This window comes from Gossypium hirsutum, chromosome D05, assembly GCF_007990345.1.
Source record: "Gossypium hirsutum isolate 1008001.06 chromosome D05, Gossypium_hirsutum_v2.1, whole genome shotgun sequence".
In the NCBI taxonomy this organism is placed as follows: Eukaryota; Viridiplantae; Streptophyta; class Magnoliopsida; order Malvales; family Malvaceae; genus Gossypium; species Gossypium hirsutum.
In genome coordinates, this window is record NC_053441.1 from 25,111,532 (window position 1) to 25,135,880 (window position 24,349).

Below are 24,349 nucleotides of genomic sequence, written 5' to 3' on the forward strand. Positions count from 1 at the left end.
TGTCCACATGGACGATGTTGAAACTCCTACACCGACCGTTTTCTCCATAATCTTTCAATATACCTAAGGAAATCTTTTCTGATGTGGAAGATCAGTTCAAACTGCAACCACAGAGCATACTACGATTAACCTTCGGCTCTTGATACCACTTGTTGTTCCAATAGGGTCGGAAGCGTGTAAATTATTGTACTAAAAAATCACACAAAGTTCAATTCCCAGGGAAGAGAGGTGGATCACATGGATCTCTTAAATACCAAGTCTTTCCTTAGACAGAATATCCCTTCTATAGTAATTTAATAGCACAATTAAATACTACTATTATACCCTCAAATATTGAAAGAAAAATAGGACAAGAAAGAACACAAGAGTTTTAACGAGGTTCGGTAAATTATACCTACGTCCTCGGGCACTAACACCAGATGATAACTTCACTATCTCCAAAATATTACAAACAAATAAAATTCCTTAAGAATTCTCAAATGGGAGAAGAGAGAAAACTAAGAGAGAAAGATTGGTTGGGATGGTTGAAATGAGAAATGGTTAGGCCTATTTATAGTTGAAGTTCAGGGACTAACTTGCAAATGACCTAAAAAATTAGGGACCAAAATTGCAATTATCCCTTTCAACTTTAAACAACTTGCCAACTATTTTTTTTCTTTCGGTGCCAATTGCACCTCCCACCATTTTTGACTTTTCAACAGAAATGTCATCTGAAGTCATATAAACTTTGTAAATAATAAACCATTAGCCCAATCACCTAGCACCAACCAAGACTGGTAGGCTAGAGCCATTGACCAACCCCAACAGGTTTAGCGCATTAACACTCATTCTATACCAGACATGGCTTGAAAAGGTAACTCAGGTCAGGTATAGACGTATAGGTCAGCATCACTCCGTGGAGGTGAGATAAAAAAACGAATCAGGTGATGATGTGGTACGTATCAAATTACACACAACCAGCCAAGAAAATGTGTTTGACTACTGAGAAAACAAAAGAAAATAAGAGAGAAACATAAATCATTCAATAAGAATTTGATTATATCTTCATATCTGATTGCTACTGTAGCATACATCTTTATATAGCATCATGCACCGTGTGCTCATTATTAACTGATGCATAACAACATTACAACTGACTTCAAACACTTTGGCTAACTACCATCATCTGTATAAGAACTTCCAACTGCTTAACTGATAGAGTTGCATTGTTAACTGATCTTGGAATCTATTCACTAACATTCCCCTGGTTGTCTTTACCTGAAAACTTCAAAACATCAGTAAGAGCCATTACTTGAAGGTTGTTTCGAAAAGAAGCAAACAGTAACTCAAACACACAATTAGCTAAGCTGCGATACTCAGTCTCTGAACAAGACCTGGAAACAACTCCCTGCTTTTTAGAACACCAGGCAATAGGATTCGGACCAAGGTACACATAGTAACCTGAAGTAGAACGTCGATCTTCAATTGTAGAGGCCCAATCTGCATCTGCATATAGCATACAACAACAAACTGCCCTCTAGTATAATACATGCATATTCCATCGTTCCAATGAGGTATTGAAGCACTCGTTTCACTACTCGCCAATGAGTATCCAAGGGCGAGTTCATGTATTGACTAAGTTTGTTAACAACATAAGGAAGACCTTTTATTTTCTAAATCTAGTTGGTTTCTTCTTTTCAAGTTAGATTCGAATCTTTTTTCGAGTCGAATAACGTAAATACGGTCTTGGTCTGCTATCCTTATCACATTCAAATTAGTATTGGATTTTGTTAAAACAACAACATATTTGATAAGCGGCGAGGGTGGAGTTAAGGTGCCATCAACGAATTTCTGCAACTTATGGGTCTTCAACGCAAGGACATCTGTTGATGCCAAAGAAGATAATTAGTATCATCGAGTACTATATTAAATCTTTTTTGTAAAGAATAGTTGATTGTCAGAGAGGCCATCAGAAGAAGGAATGCTCCGCAGCGTCAGTGAATCATTCCAGAGAGATCAATATTTGGAGGTGCCATACGATGGCAAGAGAGAGAGAGAGAGAGAGAGAGAGAACTAATACACGAACTAGAGAAGAGAATTCGTGAGGAAAAATAACTCTGATACCATATCAGATTACACACAATCAACCAAGAAAATTGTTTGGCTACTAAGAAAACAAAAGAAAATAAGAAAGAAACATAAAACGTTCAATAAGAATCTGATTATATCATCATATCTCATTGCGATAGCAACATACATCTTTATATAGCATCATGCACAGTGTGCTCATCACTAACTGATGCATAACAACATTACAACAGATTACAACTGACTTCAACCACTTTGACTAGCTACCATCAACCATATAACAACTTCCAACTGCTTAACTGATAGAGCTGAACTATTGGTTGATCTTGGAATTTATTCACTCATAGTACAATATCATAGCGTCACATTTGCTGACACATTTGATGGCAAGGTTAATTCTGAGGTTGTTTTTGTGTCTGAAACAGTGGTCACACCTTCATGCACTGTTCCATTACCTTATTTGCCTCTTTTAAGAGTTAATAGATTTTACAACAAAAGCTTTGGACTATTTATTTTTGATGATATTGGATGAGTAAAGCCCAAAACTATGAAGACTAATTGACTGATCTAGTCTTTGAACAACAGTGAGATCGCTAAAATTGATGAGTGCTAAACCAGTGTTAGGACTTAATTAATCATTTGTTGTACTGTGAGAAAGGCCCCACGGACATACACTAAAGTCAAACTGCGTAATCAATCTCAATGTTCATTTTATATTTTTATACTTTTAGTTTCGTGATTGAAACTGTGGCCACAGCTCCAAGTACTATTGCGGCCAAAGTTTTTGTTTGCAAAGCAAATAACCCCTCGTTTCTACAACATTCAATCTTTTAATAATCGGGTCCATGGTTGAACAAGCTAGACCATCTGTTCCTGATTCAACCAGTTTGATTGATTCGACTGGCAAATTAACAATAATTAAATAAATAATTAAAAATCATAAAGATCTAAAAAAAATTAAACTGGTTCAACTGTCGATTTTTGTCTTGATTTTTTTTTACCAATTTCAAGCAATTTTCGAGTCAATCGATTCAACCCCTTTGTTCAAATCATTATATGGATCAATTCTCGATCCATCCAATTCAATAACATTGATTGGTCACATCATCAAATCTTGATAGAATCTAAATTTAATGACCAAAATGAATCTAATTGTCAAATTCAATGACAAAAGTGGACAAAACAATACAAATATCAATATGGACCTAGTTATCAAATTCAGAGGCCAAAATTTATCTTATCCTTTATTTTTATATTTTTTAAACTTAAAAGTATTTTGCAAAAGGAAAAGAAAAGAGAAGACATGTAGTTAGGAAGCGTATTCATGGGATGCCATGGAAGTTGAGAAGTATGGGGAACCCTTTGGTGACAGATTATCTTCGACATTAATGATGAATACATAGATATCACCGAAGGCTTAGGTGGGGCATCTTTTGGTTTGATATTTTTTTTTGAGTAAACTACCTAATTGGTCACCCAATTTTTTAAGCGTTTTTATTTTGGTCTTCTAAATAAAAATACTTGCAATTTAGTCACTAGTAGAATAATTAAATATTTTAATCACCCAATTTTTAACTCACTAACAAAATCTAATGTGGTGTTCCACATCATGTCCAAATAAGCAGTAATTGTTGACTATTTTTTGATCCACTACTATTCATCATATTCTTTCCCTCCAAATGTAACGACCCAAAATTTAGTGGTGTTGAAAATTATAATTTTGGGACCTATTTTCGTAAATTGAGTCCGTAAATCAAGCCATTTACTAATTAAAAATCTATAGCGATGGGATTTTACAATTTAGTCCCTGGGCCTTAATTAAACATAATTTCAGCTAAATTAACTATCCAAATTTACATATAACAATATATTATACACATCAATATTAATATTTAATATTTACGAACTTGATTTTCAAAAATGAGATCCGAAATCGTAATTTTTGACACCATTGAATTTCATGTCGTCATGTGGAGGGGAAGAAGATGATGAATAGTAGTGGGTCAAAAAATAGTCAACAATTACTGCTTATGTGGACATGATGTGGAATGCCACATCAGATTTTGTTAGTGAGTTAACAGTTGGGTGACTAAAATGTTTAATTATTCTACTGGCAATGACTAAATTGCAAGTATTTTTATTTGGGTGACCAAAATAAAAGTATTCAAAAATTTGGGTGACCAATTAAGTAGTTTATCCAATTTATTTTTAGAGTTTTAAAAACTATAAAAGTATAATTAATAAAACTGTAAAATTTTTGTTTTGGTCCCTAAAGTTTTACTATTCAAATATGATTTCCTCGATATAAAAATTTCAAGTTTACGAAATGCAATACAAGGTTTACCATTACTCAAAAATAGAGAGTTTTCTATCAATAATGTGATTTCCCACCATCACGCTTCACAACTGGCTTGACATTCTTATCTATTAAGAGAATAAAGTTAAAATATGCTATAAGTTTTTATACTCTTTATTTATCTGAATTTTAGTTTTATACTTTTATTTTTTAGAATTTAGTTCCTCTACTTTTTGAATTTAAAAATTCAGTTAAAATCGTTAGCACAGTTAAAATTATTCTATTAAATTCATTGGTGTGACGCTTTGTAGCCATATAATAAAAAAAATAACATTGTAATGGACTTGAATTTAAGAAGAATATTACGGTCTTAACAATTGGATTTGCTTTTTTAAATCCAAAAAGTAAATACTTAAAAATAAAAGTAGAAGAACTAAATTTCAAATATAAAAAAGTACAAAGAATTGAAATATATTTTAACTTAAAAATAATTATATGTTATCAATTGTGTTGAATATATGTAAATACTTAAGTAATTAATTTCTAATTTATGAAAATTTAATTAAAAATTAGAATAAATATGTAAAAGTTACATATTAGAAATTTATGACAACATAGATTGTATGAACATATAACATTTGTTTAATGCAAATAAATGACTGAATAAATTGAGATAAATGGTTTAAATATTTCATGGTGGTTGCATGTTAAAAAAAATATTGGAAAAGAAACCGATCAAAGATTAGGTTTTTGGTGGCTTAGGGTGTCGTGACTTTGTATAATAGCAGCGCAACGCGGTAATGCAGAAAGGTTTCGAATGTACTCAAGGCACCACGACCCCACCTCTTGGTGTTGCATTCTATATAACAAAGCCCCGCATCAGATTCATACGGAGAGCCACGAAGTCACCTCTTGGCGCTACAGTGTCTATAAGACTACATTGTTTTGCATTATTTCGGGATCCTAGCTATAAATTTCAGTTTATTTAAATAAAATTTATAAATTTCAATACATCAGCTACATTTGTACATGTAATTTATTTTATTGATGGTTTGAAATAACAACATTTGCATCTCCAAGGGTTGTTTGTATGCAGAACTTACACCGTTGGGTGCATTAAAATCGATTTAGAAAACCTAAGGTCAACCGTTTGCCTTAAATGAGATCAGCTAAGGCTAATTACTAGCTATGTATAGCTTCATGGCTTGACTCCATTGCATTAATTAGTGTTGCATCAAACCGAGGACAAAAGAGTTTTAGGCCCATTTTATAGGTTGGAGTTTAATTCGAAAAATGGATTTAAAATTTTATTTAAATTGAGTTTGAATAAAAATATTAAAATTTAATCTTAGATAGTCTGTATTATTTTTTATATTATTATTTTTATATAAAATAAATTTTAAAATATAATATATTAAATACACTAAAAAATATTAAAATAAATATTTTCTAATAAATTGAAAATAAATTAAAAAAGTTATTCACTTAAATGACACTAATATAGGTGCAACTTGACAAACAAATACCTCTAAAATAGTAGCAAAATTAATAATAAAACAAGAGTTATACAATATCCAAATAATAACAACAAAATAGTATTGAGAAAACAGCAGCAAAAATAGTGAAAATAGCAACAAAAAACAGCAGATTTTTTTTTGGCAAATTCGAGTCAGGTCCAAGCAAAAAAAAAACATACATGAGGCTCAACCTATTTAGAAAATGGGTCTTGTTTTTTTAACAAAACTCATTTTTGGGCCTATATTATTGTTCAAATCCATCTAATTTTTGGGCAGGCTTTCGAGCTAGGCCAAGTGGCCCAGCCATGATTAGGTCCAAACCAAACTAAACCTTAGTTTGGATGGGCGGTGTATTTATTTCTGATGAGGTTATGAGATTAGTTACTGTAGTAGTGAGATTGAATACTATAGCGGTGAGATCAGAAATAGCGATGGGTGTATATTTGAATTCAAACGCAGCTGTAGTGATAAGATGAGAATAAAAAATTATCATTATAGACATTAGTTTACAATGTATTTATAATAAAATAAATAATTAAACGTATATTTATATTAAATAATATAATATAATATAAAATTATATTTTTTATAAAATGATAATTAAAATATTAAAATCATATACAATAAAATTTAAATATGTTTAAATAATTTTATATTAAATAATAATTAAACTTATATATTTATGATTATAAATTTATTAGATTGTTATATAATAATTATATAATAATATCTAGTAATACTTTTACTTTCTATAAAACTCAAAAAAAAAAAACAGAGAATAAGGGTTATGAAGAAATTGATCTCAACTTTTTCTCCATCCAGAAAATTAAGAACAGCAGTATGGTGAGAGTGCTCAATTGCACCACACCTCAAATTTTTCAAACAAGAAATCAGTCCAGTGAAAAAGAATATTCAGCCAATATTCTATTTCACTATGGGTAAAATCCAATCCAAAGGAGCATAAGTGTCCGGATTATGTAAAGCAATTTTCCATTTCCTTTTTGGTCAATTAAAAAAGCAAATTTCTAATTTGAAATGCTGTCATTGTTCCCTTTTAATTGAATGGGAAAGACTAGCTAGAGCTATACAACAGGATCGAGTATATTAAGGTTACGTGCAACTATCACAGCATAGGCCAAAAGAAAAAGAAAAATTATCCAACAATTCAAAGCATACACATATCCAAATATATCTTTAACATAAGATTTAAATACAGAAATTTAGAAAACGAAGAACAGGAAAATGTTCCATAATCATCAAATACATAATCTCCAACAGATACGATACACCATAGGCACATAATAAAAGTGACGATAATTTTTAAAGTAAAAGTAACAGTACACACCAATTTTGCTTTCACAGCAATATTATATGATTAACAGTGCATGAACTTAGCTTATGGATACGGAAATCATCGCGAGATAGATATTTTAATCAAGCAAGGGATAGGTGGTGAGATCGGAGCCTCCGCCACTGTGAAGGCTAGGATGGTTTGGCTGCAGGCGTAAAGCAAATATACGAGGACCTCCATTTTGATACCCGATCAGGGTATCATAATCCCCTCCATTATCAACTAATCCATATGGATCTTCTTTCAGGGATTCCTTGAATCAACATAATTTAACATATAAAAACAATGGTTTCAAATGGCTTCTAATTAAATTAAGGATTAATAAGGAGGTGCTTACCAGTTCATGTAAGAGATTTTTGTGTATCTCTTCCACATTCCTCACCTTCAGGCAACAAAGAGATGGAGCAACTTTATTTATTTTGTTAAATTCAAATGATTTAGAATATTTAAATTGAAATATACAAATATTTATCACCACACATATTTTATATATACAATTACCTTTTTCCTGGAAGTATCGATCTGGTTGGAGAGAACACGATACTGTCGTACATTATAAACATAAAAATTTAGATTCTGATGAAAAAGGAATTCCATCCAAGTCTCTTTTTTTTTTTTCATGCAAACGTTTCTTTGTAAATACAAGTAAAGAATAAGAACAATTTATGAAATGATGATCCATATATGAATTTTTTTAATATCATAAATGAAAATAAGAATTTGTTACCTTTCTAAAACCTCTGTTGATGGTGCTTAAATTCTTTGTCATATATTTTTGTGTGTGTGTGTATCTTTTAGACTAGCTTCTTCTTTTTTATAGCTCTCTGATATGTAATTTTTTAGAGAGCAAATGAAAAAGAAAAAAGATCTTGAGATATGAACTTAGTAAAGAAAAATAAATCTAACCATTTTTTCTTTTTGACTAAAAAAGAGAGAAAAAGAGTTAAAAAACTAACTTAGAAAATGCCAAATAAGGAAGATTAAAGAAAGAAAACCCTAGTTGAAAAGTTCCTTAATTTGGTTATAAAAAAGCCCAAACCTTTCTATCACGAATAAGAGTGACAGAGCTCTCCATTTCTTGTTCCAAAGCACCAAGATCTTCGATGCTCAAATCATTCAAACAGTCGCCCATCCTTCTCCTAACATTGATTTCATCATATATAAATATATTTATAATGGAATTTCATAAAAATAAATAATAATTATTATTATTTACCTAATCTCTTTGCGCAGGTTCCTGTTAACCTCTTTCAGCTGCTTCAACTGCTCTTGCATTTTCTACATATAAAAAAACTCCAAAAAATTCAATATAAAACAGAGATTTATGGCGTTTTAATGAAAATCAAACAAAAAATAAACAGAAAGGAAAAGAGAGAGAGAGAGAGAGAGAGAGAGAGATAGACCTCATAGTGGGTGTTCCAGATATCGATCCCCAAGGTTTTCTGGTACTGATCAATTACTTGCTTCGTTCTATTAAAAGAAAGAGAAACAATTGTTTTTTTTTCTATGAAATATAGTTTAAGTTTCAAAAAAAAAATCTAGGGTTTTAGAGAAGGAGCTTTACGTGGTGGAAGGGCTGATAAACTCATGGAGTTTACCAGTAGTGGAAAACATGATGATCGAAACTCTAGCATCGCAAAGAACTGTAAGTTCATTAGCTTTCTTGAAAAGACCGTTTCTTCTCTTCGAATACGTGACTTGCCTGTTGGTCGAGTTCTCTATCAGCTTGATCTGGATCTTCCCTCGAGCCATGATTGATTTTATCTCTAGTTTTTCAGGGAAAGTTGTGAAACTGAAGAGGGGAAAAAAAACAAAGAGTTAAATCTTAAATGAAATGAAATGAAGGAGATGGTGGAATCCATTACCAAAAATGGAAAGGCAAAGCCTAATCGGTGAAAGGCTTCTCAAAGTTTGTTAAAGGCGGTAAATTGGAGAGTTTCCCCTTCTTTGATTTGAACCGAATATCGATGTTTCACTGTTTTGGAACAGGAACTGTGGGGACCATCACTTTCCGTCTTTCTCCGTCATTTCTCTTTTCTTTTGTTTCCCATTTTTCTCCAGTTATACTAACCCTCTAATTAACAGCGGTTAACGGTGTTTTGTTTGTGCTGAGTGTGCCTATTTATTTTTCAAGAAAAAATATAACCGTGTTAGTTATTTTTGATGTTGTGTGATTATATAAAATTTATACATCATATCATATTAAAATTTATGTATAATTTTAAAATTTATCTTTTAAGGATAATTGTCAACACATATTCACATGTATTAAAATAATAAACATAAAATAAAGAATAATTAGTACAAATTTAAATTTAAAATAAAAAAGATAAATAAAATTATTATAAAAAATAAAATATTTTCAAAATAAGGGAAAACTTTTATTCTCTTTACTAGAAATAAGTAATGGGAGTGATTAGTTTGTTACATATAGTAAAACATATGAAAAAAATTCGATGATGAAATAAAATGATGGCTTTTATAAAATTTATCATTAAATTGTTACCATGGAAGAGGATGATTCACTTATTTTCCACCAAAGTATGTTTGGGACCAATTAATTCCAGTTGAACGGTTTTTTAGGTTTTATGCAGGAAATTTATATGAATTGTTTGTTCTGAATTTTCAAAATCAGCAGGGTTGGTGTTTGAGAGATGTTGACTGGTAATGTCTGTTTGGGATCATTGCTTAACGTTTGTGGAAGAGTCGCAATCTTTTCATTTTTCAGGGTGCTTCATGGATTGATAGTGAAACTATCAAGGTGTCGTATATCTGGGCAAAGCAATACGTCTCTTCTAACAAGGGCACGGCAAATGACGCACAAGACAAGTTTTGGTCTTCATCTTTAACTAATGATTGGGTCATTTTGAGTATAGATAGTTCTGTCCAGAAAGAAGCTGGTTGCGCAGCATCAGGAGGAATAGTGTGAGATCAAGGTGGAGTTTGGATTCTTGAATTTAATAAATATTTAAGGAATTGTTCTGTCTTTGACGCTGAGTCGTGAGATATTCTAGAAAGATATTCTCTTTTTATTGAGAAAGACTATGGCAGTGTGTTAATTTAATCTGATTGTTTTGAAGCGATTATAGCTATTTAGGAAAGGTTTTGTAGAGGGTACGATCCAGCTTGTGGTATCTTGCTAGGAAAAACAAAAATTGAGTGCTTAATATTTTGAAGGTCGACATGAACCCACTCATTCTATAACAATAGATTTGCATAGGCAATGGATCTTTGACACTTTATTTTGGATCCAGAGGAAAACTACGTATCTCCCACAATGATGATATTTAATATATTGCACTCTTTTGAAATAAAAATTGAATAACCTCTATTATTTGTCTTCTTTTATCATTTTATATATACGGATAAATTTTGGTCACTGTTTACATTCAAACCAGGGCGGGCCTCTATAAGGGTTTCGGGAGCTGAAATTTTGATTTTTCCCTTAAAACTTTTTAAAAAAATTAATAAAACCCTCAAAGTTAATTTTTGAAAGTTTTTAAAAAATTTTAATTAAACTCTTAAATTTTTAAATTCTCGTTAATATCACACAATTTTTAAAAATTTTAATTACCCCTTCAATTATTTTTAAAAAATTCTCATTAAACTTTTAAAATTTTTAAAAATTTTACTAAATCCCCCACTAATTAAAACCATTCATTAACAATAGTCCTGTCTTTGTTCTTAAACTTTTTTCTTTAGAATTTTTTTTGGTAAAATGTTCTTAAATATTTTTATTTACATAATTTTAAATAATGCTTATTTATTTAATATATTTTGCATATATGCTAATATAACTCAAACTGACATATTTATATATATTGAGACTTTTGACTAAATATCAAAATTGGTTATTTACTACTACCAAGTGTAATAATAAGATACATTACATTTTTAATGGGAGAATGATATTGGGACTATTATTATTCAAAGTAAAATCTAAATTAAATACTATTATTCGTTGTACATCTAAATTCATAAAAAGAAATCAAGTTAAATAATCTAATAATTTTAAAAAAATTGTCGATTCAATCTTAACTCTATTGGTATTGGCATTGTTGTCAATATAGAAGGACGTGGATTTGAGTGTGCTGAAATGCATTATTCTCATATTTATGAGTTGGAAAGAGGCTATAGATAATTGTAAGCATTGTATCAAAAAAATAAATATAATTGGAGCTTATAATAAAATTATTAAAAAACTATTAAAAATGTGAGTTAAAAACTGCTAAAGATCTAATTATATATATGATATAAAAATTATACGTGTTTTGTAACTAATTAATTCAACATATGTTATCTGAATACATATTTTGTATTCGAATAATAGATATCGAAAAAATTTTAAAACTAAAATCCAAATATGTAATATTTTGAAACTGCGACAAAACACATCCTTATTAACTCTAACACGGTTAGCAAGATTCTTAAATTAGTGCCAACAGATATTAGATTGCTCATGGGTAAAGACGAGAAAATATCCAAAGGATTTTCTCATATTCTGGATCTAGCTAGTTCATAGTCTCGGCGTGAGGGGCAGATGAACTGGACTGCGTTGGCCTGCCATTTTCTTTTTTGAAGAAATTAACGTTGTTAAGGTCTCGAGGTTATGTCATTTCAAAGCCATACCCACACGTCTAATCCTACAAATTTTTTCCATCCTTTTTGCTGGAAATATACCTTCTTGGGAACTGAAATTTGTAACAGATGAACAATTGATATGTTGTTTATACTGTGACCCTGCCTGGATGCATGATGGCTAGACCCACCAGTTCAAGATCCATGATGATGTTAGGTTTTCAAATGGCCTGCTCTCCAGAGTTCTTTTTTATTTTCAGTTATTAAATGGAGCTATTCTTTTTCGAGTAAAAAGTTTTGACTTTTGATCAAACGAAACTTAAATCGAGTTTAATTTTATAAGTGAAATTAAGTCTAATTCAAAGCTTGAATCCTCGAATTTTGAATTGAACTTCGTGCAACTTGAGTGCTAAAAGAAGAAAAGCATTAGCATAGTATAGTAGGACTTGCTTTAGCACATGTGCTGGATGTCAAGTCTTCCTTTGAGTGCTTGTTCGATCTTCTCAGTGGAGGAGGAAACCAGTACTTAATTACTTTGGAATATGAATTGGTGATCGGGTTTTAAAACGGGATGATGCCCTATTTTCTCCCTTTACAAGTTTCAAAATCCAGATTTATCCAATACATGATGATTAACGGTAGAGATGAGCAAATAACCTCAACTTGATGGGTCCAATTCTATAAATTAGGTTTTTTTTTTGGCATAATAACTTATTTGGTTCTTTATTTTTAGAAAAAGTCATTTTAGCTTCCATTTAATTTTTCACCTATTTTAACCCTTAAACTTACATTGTTTATCAAATCACCTCAAAAACAAATGAAATAATTAACATATGTTAATTTTGATGACGTGACATACACATGGATTGCCATCCATGTGGATGCCACATTAGCACTTAATTATTTTTTTAAATAAAAAATTTTAAAAAAATATTTTCTAATATTAATTAATTAAAAAATAATTAATTGCTAAAGTGAAATACACATGGGCTTCCGCGTGGATACACATAATTATGGGCTAGCTCGAGTCGGGCTTGGCTGATGTAAAATTTTAGGCCCGTTTTCTTGGCCTGGGCACGACCCAACCTGAAAAATGGGCCTAAAATTCTACCAAAGCTCGACCCAGATTAAAAATGCTAAACCCGAGTCTGACCCAACCCGGACATATTAATTTAAAAAATATAATTATAATATCCCGAAAATTACTACTGTAATATCCCGAAAATTACTACAGTAAGAAAGTAGGTATCATTGATATAGTAAAATAAGGAAATAAAATGACAAAAAGGGAAATTTTGAGTTATGGCAATATTGGGAAGTATATTATGATATATTAATTTAAGAAAGGATTAAATCGCAAAAGTGAGAAAAGTTTTGTTAATTAAGAGTAAATACTCAAAATTTGAGGGGGTAAAGTGTAAATATGAAAAAGTTGAAGGACCAATGGTGTAAATATTTTAAGGGTGGAATAATCTAGAAACTAAGGAAACTGGATGAATTAGGACCAAATTGAAAATGTGAAGAATTTTGAGGGACTAAATCATAATTTTACCAAATTAAGTGATGACTCAAGGATGAAATTTTTAAAGATTATGAAGGGCAAAATGATCAATTAGAAGAGAGAGAAATCTAGAAGGCAATGATGATGTTGGAGATATTTTAGATTAAATAAATAAATAAATATTAGTTTATTAATATTTTAATTTGATTTTTAAATATTATTTTATTACTTTATTATTATTTTATTTAGTATATATAAGAAAAGGAAGATGAAGAATCACCATCCCACCATTTTTTCCCATGCACCAACGTGATAAGAAGAGAGAAAGAAAGAAAGTTTTGCTTTCTTTACAATTTGGTTATTCCACCAAAAATTCACCATTTTCACCTAAAAATCAAAAGAATTTCCATATCCATCAAGAGAGAAATATAACAAGGAGACTATGGGGAGCTAGAACATCAAGTTAGATTCAAGAAAGAGAAGTTGGGGGAGAGAGAAAATCAAGTTAAAGGTTGAAACTAATAGGATAAGGTAAGAACATCAAGATTTCAATATATTTTTAAGTTTAATATTATTGAAAAAGCATAGAAATGATGTTATAGTAGAGTTTTCTTATATAAGGTCTTATGTTCTTGATATATTAGTGAAGGGAAATAAGTGAAAGAGATGATAAATATTATAGAGAAAGGGAATAAGGGAGTTATAAACTTAGTAATCAACATCTTGCATTAAAATAATTTTGAACAGCAGCAGTAGGTTAAATTTGAAAAATCACCATAAATTGTGGAGATCAAATTAGAGGATGAAAAAAATACAAAATTAAAGCTTATTGAGTCTAGTTTATCATAGAATAAACGGTGTAAGTAATGGAATTGTAAATCATGAGATATAATAAATTTTATGAGACAATGTCAGAATGAATTCGGGTTCCCTTGTTCTGACTTTGGAAAATCATAAAAAATTTGAGAAAAATAATTGGGGGCTTAAATTTATATGTTTAAATCCTTAATGAGTCTATTTTCAATATAAACAAATGGTAACATCATCCAAATCCCGTACGAGGAGATAATTAATTTTTAGTGAAGAATGGTTGAAACTGTCAGGCAGCAGAACAGGGATGAGTTTAAAGAATAAACTACACTTATTGGCTAAACCATAAATTCTGAAAATTTTATGGTAAGAATATATGTGAGTCTAGTTTCATAGAAATTTAGTGGATCTTAATTCAGAGTTTCGTAGCTCAAGAGATAAATAATGTAGTGACTATGACTCAAGTGGATAGCTTTGAATGAAATATAAATAAATAGTGAAATTATAGATAATGTTATATATAAGCATGTCATATACATTAAGGATGTGGAATGGAGAGGAGGAGGAGGAGGAAAATATATAATTATTCAACTAGCATGAGTTTTCATTAAAAATGGCTAATTTGCATGTTTTAGGATCAAGGACTAAATTGAATAAAAGTAAAATTTTAAGGGTAAAAATGGCTAAAATGTCAAAAAGTGACAAAATTGCATGAAATGAATTGTTTTATTATTTAAATTAATATATTGAATGAAATATTAATTTAGATCAAGATTGGGTGGAAATTCGAGGAAAATAGAAAATTACCAAAATATCTTTGAATTTTGGTATTTATGCAATTTAGCCTGGTAAGTTCGTATGAACTATATTCTGTATAATTTTAATTAATGTGAATGTTATTTGGTGATGAATATTATATAAATATGTGTTTTATTATTGGAATTGAATTCTTATTGGTAATATGTATAATTATTAGATGTATTGAAATGATTATCGAAGCTCGATTGGATTGGAAGCTTGTCGGAGATATATCACACTATCCATTGGTTCTATAAGTTAAATTGGCCAACGTTAGCTCATTAATGTTTTGATTGAAAATACATTAAAAAAAGTGTAACAACCCTTACCCGTCTCTAACACTGGATTAGGGTTATAGAATGCTACCATTCAAAACAGAACAGAAACGAGCTATCACAGTTCAAATTTTCTTTAAATAAAAATTATTCATTAAACATGTAATAAAAAATATGATATTCATACATAATTGGGGTTAAATTGAGCTTACGGAAGTTCTAAAACAATTTGAAATGAAACAGAGACTAATTTGAAACATTTAAGAAAAAACATGGCAAAAATGCTAAACAGGGGTCACACGGTCATATGGTTCAAGGCCACACACCCTTGTCCTCAAACCGCGTAACAACCTGATGTCGTGTGATAAAGGCTCACATGGTCGTGTATCAAACTGTGGTCATGTGAACCATCCTGCACCTAAATTGAATAGACCACACGACCGTGTCCTGCACCCATGAATGACACACTGCCGTGTGGCAGACCGTGTCACAAGCCGTGTGTGCCTCAAATACCTTAATAAACAAGCCAAAGTTGACCAAAGATCCCTTAAGCCACAAGCCAATGCATTAGACCCTTGAACAACATGATATAAGACATCAAAACATACCAAATTCAACTTAATTCACTCAACCTAAGTGTCTAACCAATATGCCACAATTGGCACCACAATTCAACTATGAAACAACAATTATTCATTACCATTCATGCCAAGATTTTTCATGTCTAAACATACTCATACAATCATCATTTCCTTAACTAAGATATCAATAAGTAAAACTCAATAAGTGACCTAAAACATGAGTATCTATTTTCACAATTTAAGCATACTTCATTCAACCATGCCTTTAAATATTTCATACTATTCAAGCCAATCATTCCAAACATCAACAATTACCAACATTCATTATCAAGTCATGCTAATACCTAAACATACATATAATGCCATTCAAATATTGGATAACACCATCAAATTACTAAGTATCAAATAGGTACCCAACACTTGATGCATCAATGTTATTTATAATCTTATTCATAACCAAAGTACCAAAACATTATCATTAACTTGCAAAGTAAACATCCTATATATATGTCATAAGTAATCAACTTCAAACTTCAAAAAGTCGACCGAATCAAGTGACGGTAGGGGTGAGCTTCCCGCTGATCCGATCGACATGTTCTGAACGTCTAAAATCTACAGAAAAGTAGTAACATGAGTAAGTGTATAAAATACTTAGTAAGCTCATACAATATAAACATCCACTTACCTCAATTTCTATTCATATATAAATAATTATCAATACAAATCTACCTATCAAGATTCAAACCACAACACTAATATACAAAGCTTTGAGTTTAATCACATGAATAACCATAATCATCTTCATTTCCAATCAAGCCAATTTAGATCTCAAGACCAAAACACAACTAGTCACATAACCATTCTCAAATGGCATAACTCCAATGATTCAATCACACTTTTACTCAATAAAACCTCGTAAAAGATCTTTGTATACAAGCAAAAATGATAGTGTCTGGTTACCTGTTAGGGTTAAACCTTCACGATAAGTAGCCTGGCCAGGGCTTAATATTCATGTATTCTCGAGTCCACAACATATGCAGGAGCTCAGAACCTGGACAAACTCACTAGCCTATATACGAGAATTTACTAATTTTATCGGGACTTATCTCATGTTATAACACGATTCCACTTCGCCAGCATTCAATATTAACAATCCTAATATAACATACAAGCATAAAGAATTTGAATTATATTTTATGAACTTATCTGTCGAAATCGTAACAGTTTAACTATCAAGGACTAGTCGACAATTTTTCTTTTTCCTCGTACATCCTCCAGTCATTGAGATTTTTTTATCTAAAGTATAATTTGATTTAATTAACCAATCCAAATAACATATAACAACATATAAAAATCATGCCCTAACTGTAACACCCCTAACTCGAATCCGTCGCCGGAACATGGTTAAGGAGCATTACCGAGATTTACAGAACATATAACATGCATTCCATAACATTTAGCATTCATATCAGAAATCAATTATAATGTCCCTTATATGAGCCCTCGAGGTCCAAAACATGCATTAGAAATAAGTCGGGACTAAACTAGGTACTTAAAGAGTTTTTTCGCAAAATTTTAAAATTTTTCAAAGGTGTAGGGGACACACGCTCTTGTGGTCAGGCCGTGTGGCTCACACGGTCAAGAGACACTCCCGTGTCTCAGGCCATATGGGCATTCAAAATAAGGCACACGGTCGTGTCCTAACCCATGTCCTTACCCGTATAACTCTCTGACTTGGGTCAAACGGCCAAGTCACACGCTCGTGTGCTAGGCCATGTGAACATAATGACTTGCATTAATTAGGTGCAAGGGTCACACGGCTAAGCCAGACGCCCGTATGCTAGGCCGTGCGGATAATTTTGAGCATTCTGTTTCTTAATTTTTAAGATGCAAGGGACACACGGCCAAGTCACACGCTCATGTGCTAGGCCATATGTCACACACGCCCGTGTCTCTGCCCGTATGGACGAAAACAGGTCATTTAGAATGCCACTTTTCTCACTCAATTTGTCTTTCACCTATATCAACACTTTAACACATTCACAAGGCAATACCAATCATCCAAATCAAGCCAAAATCAAGTTTAGTACATATTATAACACTCTATATGTTCAAGTATTCAAACTTACCTAATTGACCCAATTCACATATATGCATATTTTACTAATTATGCTAACTCAAATCAATTAACAATGAGCCTATATGATTTTCATCACTTAACCAAGTCAAAAATTCATCAAACATGTTAAGACCATATATAAACACATCAAAACATGTCCATCACAAGCCATTCCAATGGCAAGTTACAACCAAACATTTACATTGCCATCATTGGTTACGTTTAGCCTATACATGCCATTATAACCAATATTTGTTTGCTATATATATACCGAAAAGTTCGAGGGATAGTGTGATGTGGCTCCGACCAGCTTCCAACCTTTACGAGCTTCCAAGTACTATAAAACAGAGGAAATAAAATAGAGTAAGCATTTAATGCTTAACAAGTTCGTATAATGGTAACTTACCATTCATTTTCATTAAATAAACATACATAATGTATCCAAGCAATTTGACTAATATCTTAAACACACAAACATGTTAGTCATTATTTCACATGAATATCAAAAATCAAGTATGAGCTTATCAATATCAAATTTCCATGAATTTCATGCATATACAGATAACAATTCACTTTGAATTCATTTATTTTCTCATATCAGGATTTTGTCCGTTGAATCATTAAAAATGTCAATGAATACCCGGGTAGTACACACGAAGTGCACAAATCTAAAATCCATCAATTCATATTTGGGAATGCTCATATGAGCACATAAACGGGAAGCTCTCTCTCGAGCCATATAACAAGAAGCTCATGTGAGCCATGTAACGGGAAGCTCTAGAGAACTATTAATGGGAAGCTCACAAAGAGCCTTTAATCGGTAAGCTCACGAAGAAGCATATATCAGGACGCTCATAAGAGCTGCGGTGTGTCCACAACATATGTAAGATCACAACCAAATCGGGATGCTCCGAAGAGCTATTAACGAGAAGCTCACAAGAACCATATATCGGAAAGCTCGTGAGAGCCAAATATCGGGATACTCATGAGAGCTATTAACGGGACGTTCTTTCGAGCTATGGTGTGTCCGTAACACATGCAGGAGCATAACCAATTCAGGAATCCTGTATCCATTTAATTTCATTTATTCAAATGAGACTTAATACTTGTCGAATATATTTGGATGTGTGTTCAATTTTCATAGATGTCAATTGTACAATTTAATTCACATACACAACATTCAATTCAAAAATATAAATATACAATTTAGTTACACGAACTTACCTCGACAATGTTTGTGTATGCAAAATCTACTAATCCGACACTTTTTCTTTTCCTCGATCAAACTCCGTATTTGGTCTATCCGGATCTATATGAATGAATTTAACATCAATTTAATACAATTCATATTCAATTCAATCCAATTCACATCTTAGGCAAAATTACCAATTTACCCCTATACTTTTAATTAATTACGATTTTGTCCTCGGGCTCGGAAAATGAAAGTCGTGTAATTTAATCCTTCCAAGCCTAGCCAATTTTTACATGTAACGTTTGCAGTCCACATATTTCATAAAATTCAAAATTTTTCCATGAATTTTACATCTTTTCAATTTAGTCCCTAAATTATAATTTCATCAAAATTCTACCATAAAGCTTCATAATTCATACATACTCATCCATGGTAAAACTTTAATACTTTGATAACTTTGCAAATTAATCCCCAAGATAGCTAGATTAAGTTATTACGATCTCGGAAGTATAAAAATTACTAAAAACGGGACAAGAAAACATACCTAATTGAGCCAAATAAGTTTGCTCAAAGCCCAAATTCCATAGCTAGGGTTTTCATATATTTTGATTTGGGAAAGATGATGAAATAAGATGATATTAAATTTTTATCATGATCTTTTATTATTTCTCTTTCCAATTTAGTCTCTCTTTTCTTAAATTTCCTATGATGAATCATCATACTTATCTACTAACTCCTCTTAATGGTCTATTTGTCATATAAGGACCTCCAATTTTGAATTCCATAGCTATTTGATACCTATAGCTACTAGAACTCAATTTTTGTATTTTATGCAATTTGGTCATTTCCATCTAATTAGACATGTAACTGATAAAATTTCTTTACGAAATTTTCATACGAAATTTTTATCATAATGCAGACCATGAAATAATATTAAAATAATATTTCTTACGAACTCAGATTTGTGGTCTCGAAACCACTATTTCGATTTCACTGAAAACAGGCTGTTACACTAACTCAATTTCATCTATACCAAAATTCCTTAAATTTAACATTTACCACAATTTAGTCCCTAAAACCGAAACTATTATAATTCTCACATTTGAGCTTTAGTTTCAAAATCAATCTCAATTAAGTTCTCCAACTATCCAATAGAACACAAAAATTCAGAATATTCATACACATTTTGAATTTATTGCATTTTAGTCATTAGGTTCAAAATTAACAACTTTTACTTTACAAACTAGTCCATTAACATATCTAAGCTTCAAAACTAACCAAATAACCACAAAAGCTTCAAGAAAATATCAATTAAAACTTTAACAAATTTTAACAGTTTCATGAAATAGTACCAGGGTTAACTAAATCATGGTCCTAGAATTCCAAAAACATAAAAATTACAAGAAACGTACTAAAATAACTTACCCAATCAAAGATCGAAACTTGAATAACCAAACCTAGCTTTCCCCCTTTCGTTTTCCTGAAAGAAGATGATGAACAAGCCGAATAAAATGTTTTTTTCCCTTTTGTTTCTATATTTTATTAACTATTATATTATATAAAAATATTTATAATATAAATTATATCACACTTTAACTAAATAAAATCTCACTTACGGTCCAACACTATTAAAAATGGTATATATATAATTTAAATCCCTTAAAAAATCTCTAATTATGCTTTTTAGTTAATAAAAATCAATAGAGATTAAGTTTTATATCTTTTATGATATAGTCATTTTTCTTTAATTAACTAACCAAACGTCAAAATTACTGAATCAAATCTTAATACGACACTCACATAACTTCGTAAATATTAAATAAATAATATTTATAGACTCACACGTCAAAATTGTGGTCCCGAAACCACTATTTTCGACACAATTGAAAAACGGGCTTTTACAAATGTTTTTATACTTAAATAACACTAATGCCTCTAAAATAATAGTAAAATTAACAATAAAATAAGAGTTATACAATATTCAAATAATAACAACAAAATAGTAGTAATATAATAGTGAAATTATAGCAAAACAATAACAACAAAACAACAAAACAAAACAAAAAATTAAGCTGATTTGGGCTAAGCTCAAGCCAAAAATCCTACTCAAGGCTCAACCCGTTTAGAAAATGAGCCTTATTTTTTTGCCCAAGCCCATTTTTCGGGCCTTAGTTTTTAACCAAATCTTGCCACTTTTCGGACAGGGCTTCGGGCCTAAATGGGTGGCCCAATCCATGATCAAGTCTGCACATAGATGCCACGTCGGTAAAGTTAACAGACATTAACTTTTTCATACAATTTGGGGTAATTTGATAAACAATACAAGTTTAATGACTAAAAGAGAAAATTAAATGAAGAGCTAAAATAACTTTTTTTTTATAAAGTTGGGAGGCGATATAAGTCATTATGCCTTTTCTTTTTCAAAATCGAATTTGGGATGAGCTTGGTTAGATTTTTTCAATTAAAAATTTCAAAGTATTATTGAGATCAAACCTACACCAAAATTATTAAAATATCCTCTATTTTTTTAATTTTATAGTTAATTATATATTTGAACTAAATAATTTATATATTTTTATTGGAATTTTTTAAAAGCTTTTATGAGATTTTAATTGATGAGAGTCAGAATCCAAGTAATTTTTCTTTTTTCAGGATCAATTTTGGTATTATAATTTTAAATAAAATCAAGTTGGAAATATATTAGGATGAGAGGTATAATACTCGGATCGAAGTCCGCCCCATCCTGTTGCGGCCAAGTTTGGTTAGAACAATCAGGTGATGGGCCAAAAAGGGTTACCTTGGGTTTAAGGCCCACAATAACCTAACCAAGCTCAGTAACTCTCGGCAGCCCTCAACCTCAGCCTTAGTTTTAGCCTTTAGGAAAAGACAGACACGTAAGGCAGGCTCCGTTCGTCTGGTTTCCTGAATTCGCTCCGCCCGATTTCTCAGGGTCCATTTCAAAGAGAAGCGACCAAGTAAACTACAGATTGAGTGAATAAATTATATAAACCCTTGCCCAAATCTTCCTCCCCCACCACCAAAACGTGGAGAAGAAAGTTTTATACAGTCGGTCATTTACAGAGGCATTGAACAATGGATGAAGATCACAACAACGGCGGCTTTTTGGATATGGGAAAAACTGATAGATCGGTTTGGTTGATGAAGTGCCCCGTCGTGGTCGCCAAGTCATGGAAGAGCCAACTAGCTTCTTCTTCTTCTTCTTCTTCTTCTTCTTCTTCTGATTCTCAGCCTCTCGCCAAGGTTGTCTTCTCCCTCGACCCTCTCAAACCCGACGACCCTTCTTTACACCAGGTAAATTAGTTGAGATCAGATAATAATTAGTTCAAGTTAACAGATTATTTAATCGTGAATTTTTAGATATAGCAATTCTAGTAAAAGGTTTTTTTTAATTGATTGTTTAATCTAACAAGGCAAAGATTTTATGACATGTTTAAACATTGTAGTAGTAATTTTGTCGTTGTCTTGTTTCTTACGAGTTTATGAATTGACATTTATCAGTTTACTATGGAGGTGGCTGGATTAGAGACCGAAAGAATACCCAAAAGCTACTCTTTGAACATGTTCAAAGACTTTGTTCCTATGTGTGTCTTCTCTGAATCAAGTCAAGGTCAGAGTTATGGTTCTTTGCTTCTCAAGTATTCAATTTTATGTGTTTTATCAAATTCAATTATTATTTTCCTTAATTTTAGTAATGTAAAGTTCGTTCCTTTTTCTTAACTGGCTTGGTTAGACTTGGCAATCCATGTATGAGTGTATATATGTGTGTCCTGTTTCATATTTTTTAACATAAACCTAAACGATTCTGCCAAAATCCTAAACATGAATACTATTATACTTGTCATGTTTATTTCACTGTTTTCGTGTTCATCAATCACGTCTAGGTGTCATTTTGTGCTCAAAATTCTCAGAGGTTTACGGTGACTTGAAGTAACAATTCACTCCGTGATATGATTTTCTCATAAAAGCCGGTTTGATCTTTCTCTTACTTTAGTTTTGTGCTTTAGTTTGTATCTTCAGTGCTGTTTTTTTTGCTATAGGTTCGGTTGCAATGGAAGGAAAAGTTGAGCATAAATTCGACATGAAACCGCATGAGGAAAACATCGAGGAATATGGGAGATTGTGTCGAGAAAGGACAAATAAGTCCATGATCAAGAACAGGCAAATACAGGTAGGCCAACGAGTATGCTTTGGCTTGGGTAAGCCATTCTCTTTCAATGTTACTATGGTGCCAATTATCTTATGTGTTTTTATGCCGTTTTGAAGGTTATAGATAATGACAGCGGAGTTCACATGAGGCCAATGCCTGGAATGGTTGGCTTGATTTCGTCCAACCCCAAGGTACTTTGAGACACAGTCTCTAGACGATGATATTTGTAATTTTTCGCGCTTATTGACAATTGCTTATCATCCGTTGTATCTGAGCAGGATAAGAAGAAAACAATGCCAGTTAAACAATCAGATGTGAAAAGAACCCGAAGGGATCGTGGGGAACTGGAAGATATAATGTTCAAGCTGTTTGAAAGACAACCAAATTGGACTTTGAAGCAACTTGTCCAAGAGACTGATCAGCCTGCTGTAAGCCTCTTACATTTCTTCCTCATACTGCTCATTGTGTCTTACAGTTTATAATGGTGATTTAAGTGTTCTCTTTTCTGTAATATGTTATTCTACTGGCTTCATAGAAATGGCAAATTGCTTTTAAATGGAAAAGCCAGTCTCTGCAGAACTTCAAATCGGATGCTTAAGACGATATTCTGTAGTTTGTTGTTTTTGTTCTTTGCTAGCACTTGGTTTGTATTTGCATGTTTGAAAGTTCTTTCTGTACTTTGCAGCAATTCCTTAAAGAGATACTGAACGAGCTCTGCGTGTACAATAAGAGAGGCGCCAATCAAGGAACCTACGAGCTTAAGCCAGAGTATAAAAAATCTGCAGAGGACACTGCAGCTGAATAAGTCAGATATAGCTGTAATTTACGTTTCCTTTTTTCTCCAGTTAATCGGAATATGTCTGAAAACAACCCTCATGAAGACGACAGATAAATAGATAGACAATTATAGGAAGAAGGAAACATAGCTGTAGCTATTAACTTTGATGTCCATGTGATATAATCTATCGTGATATTCATATTTGGTGAATTTGCATTACAGTTATAGGTATCTGAACTTATAGCATGTTTCGACCACTATTTTAAATAGTTTTTATGAGGTTTTCATGTAAATATTATAATACGAATTACAAAGCAA

General features: G+C 31.7%; 2 protein-coding genes across 3 annotated transcripts; one reads left to right on the forward strand and one right to left on the reverse strand.

Annotated features, from left to right (window-relative positions):
- Nucleotides 1-7,310: 7,310 nt before the first annotated feature.
- On the reverse strand, nucleotides 7,311-8,999 carry LOC107904968 (floral homeotic protein PMADS 1-like). Its single transcript, NM_001326942.1, is given in 7 exon segments — nucleotides 7,311-7,484; nucleotides 7,569-7,613; nucleotides 7,733-7,774; nucleotides 8,271-8,370; nucleotides 8,448-8,509; nucleotides 8,635-8,701; nucleotides 8,796-8,999. Coding segments are annotated over 7 exon segments (678 nt in total). The 5' UTR covers nucleotides 8,984-8,999.
- Nucleotides 9,000-21,813: 12,814 nt separating this feature from the next.
- Nucleotides 21,814-24,241, forward strand: LOC107904967 (transcription initiation factor IIF subunit beta). 2 transcript variants are annotated; one of them, XM_016831512.2, is made up of 6 exons: nucleotides 21,814-22,397; nucleotides 22,605-22,713; nucleotides 23,144-23,274; nucleotides 23,370-23,444; nucleotides 23,532-23,681; nucleotides 23,939-24,241. In XM_016831512.2, the coding sequence occupies exons 1-6, from the start codon at nucleotides 22,179-22,181 to the stop codon at nucleotides 24,056-24,058; spliced, it is 804 nt and encodes a 267-aa protein (XP_016687001.1). In that variant the 5' UTR covers nucleotides 21,814-22,178; the 3' UTR covers nucleotides 24,059-24,241. The 2 variants fall into 2 exon arrangements, with proteins under 2 accessions (XP_016687001.1, XP_040950374.1); XM_041094440.1 differs by having other exon boundaries at nucleotides 21,956-22,397; nucleotides 22,605-22,719.
- Nucleotides 24,242-24,349: the final 108 nt, after the last annotated feature.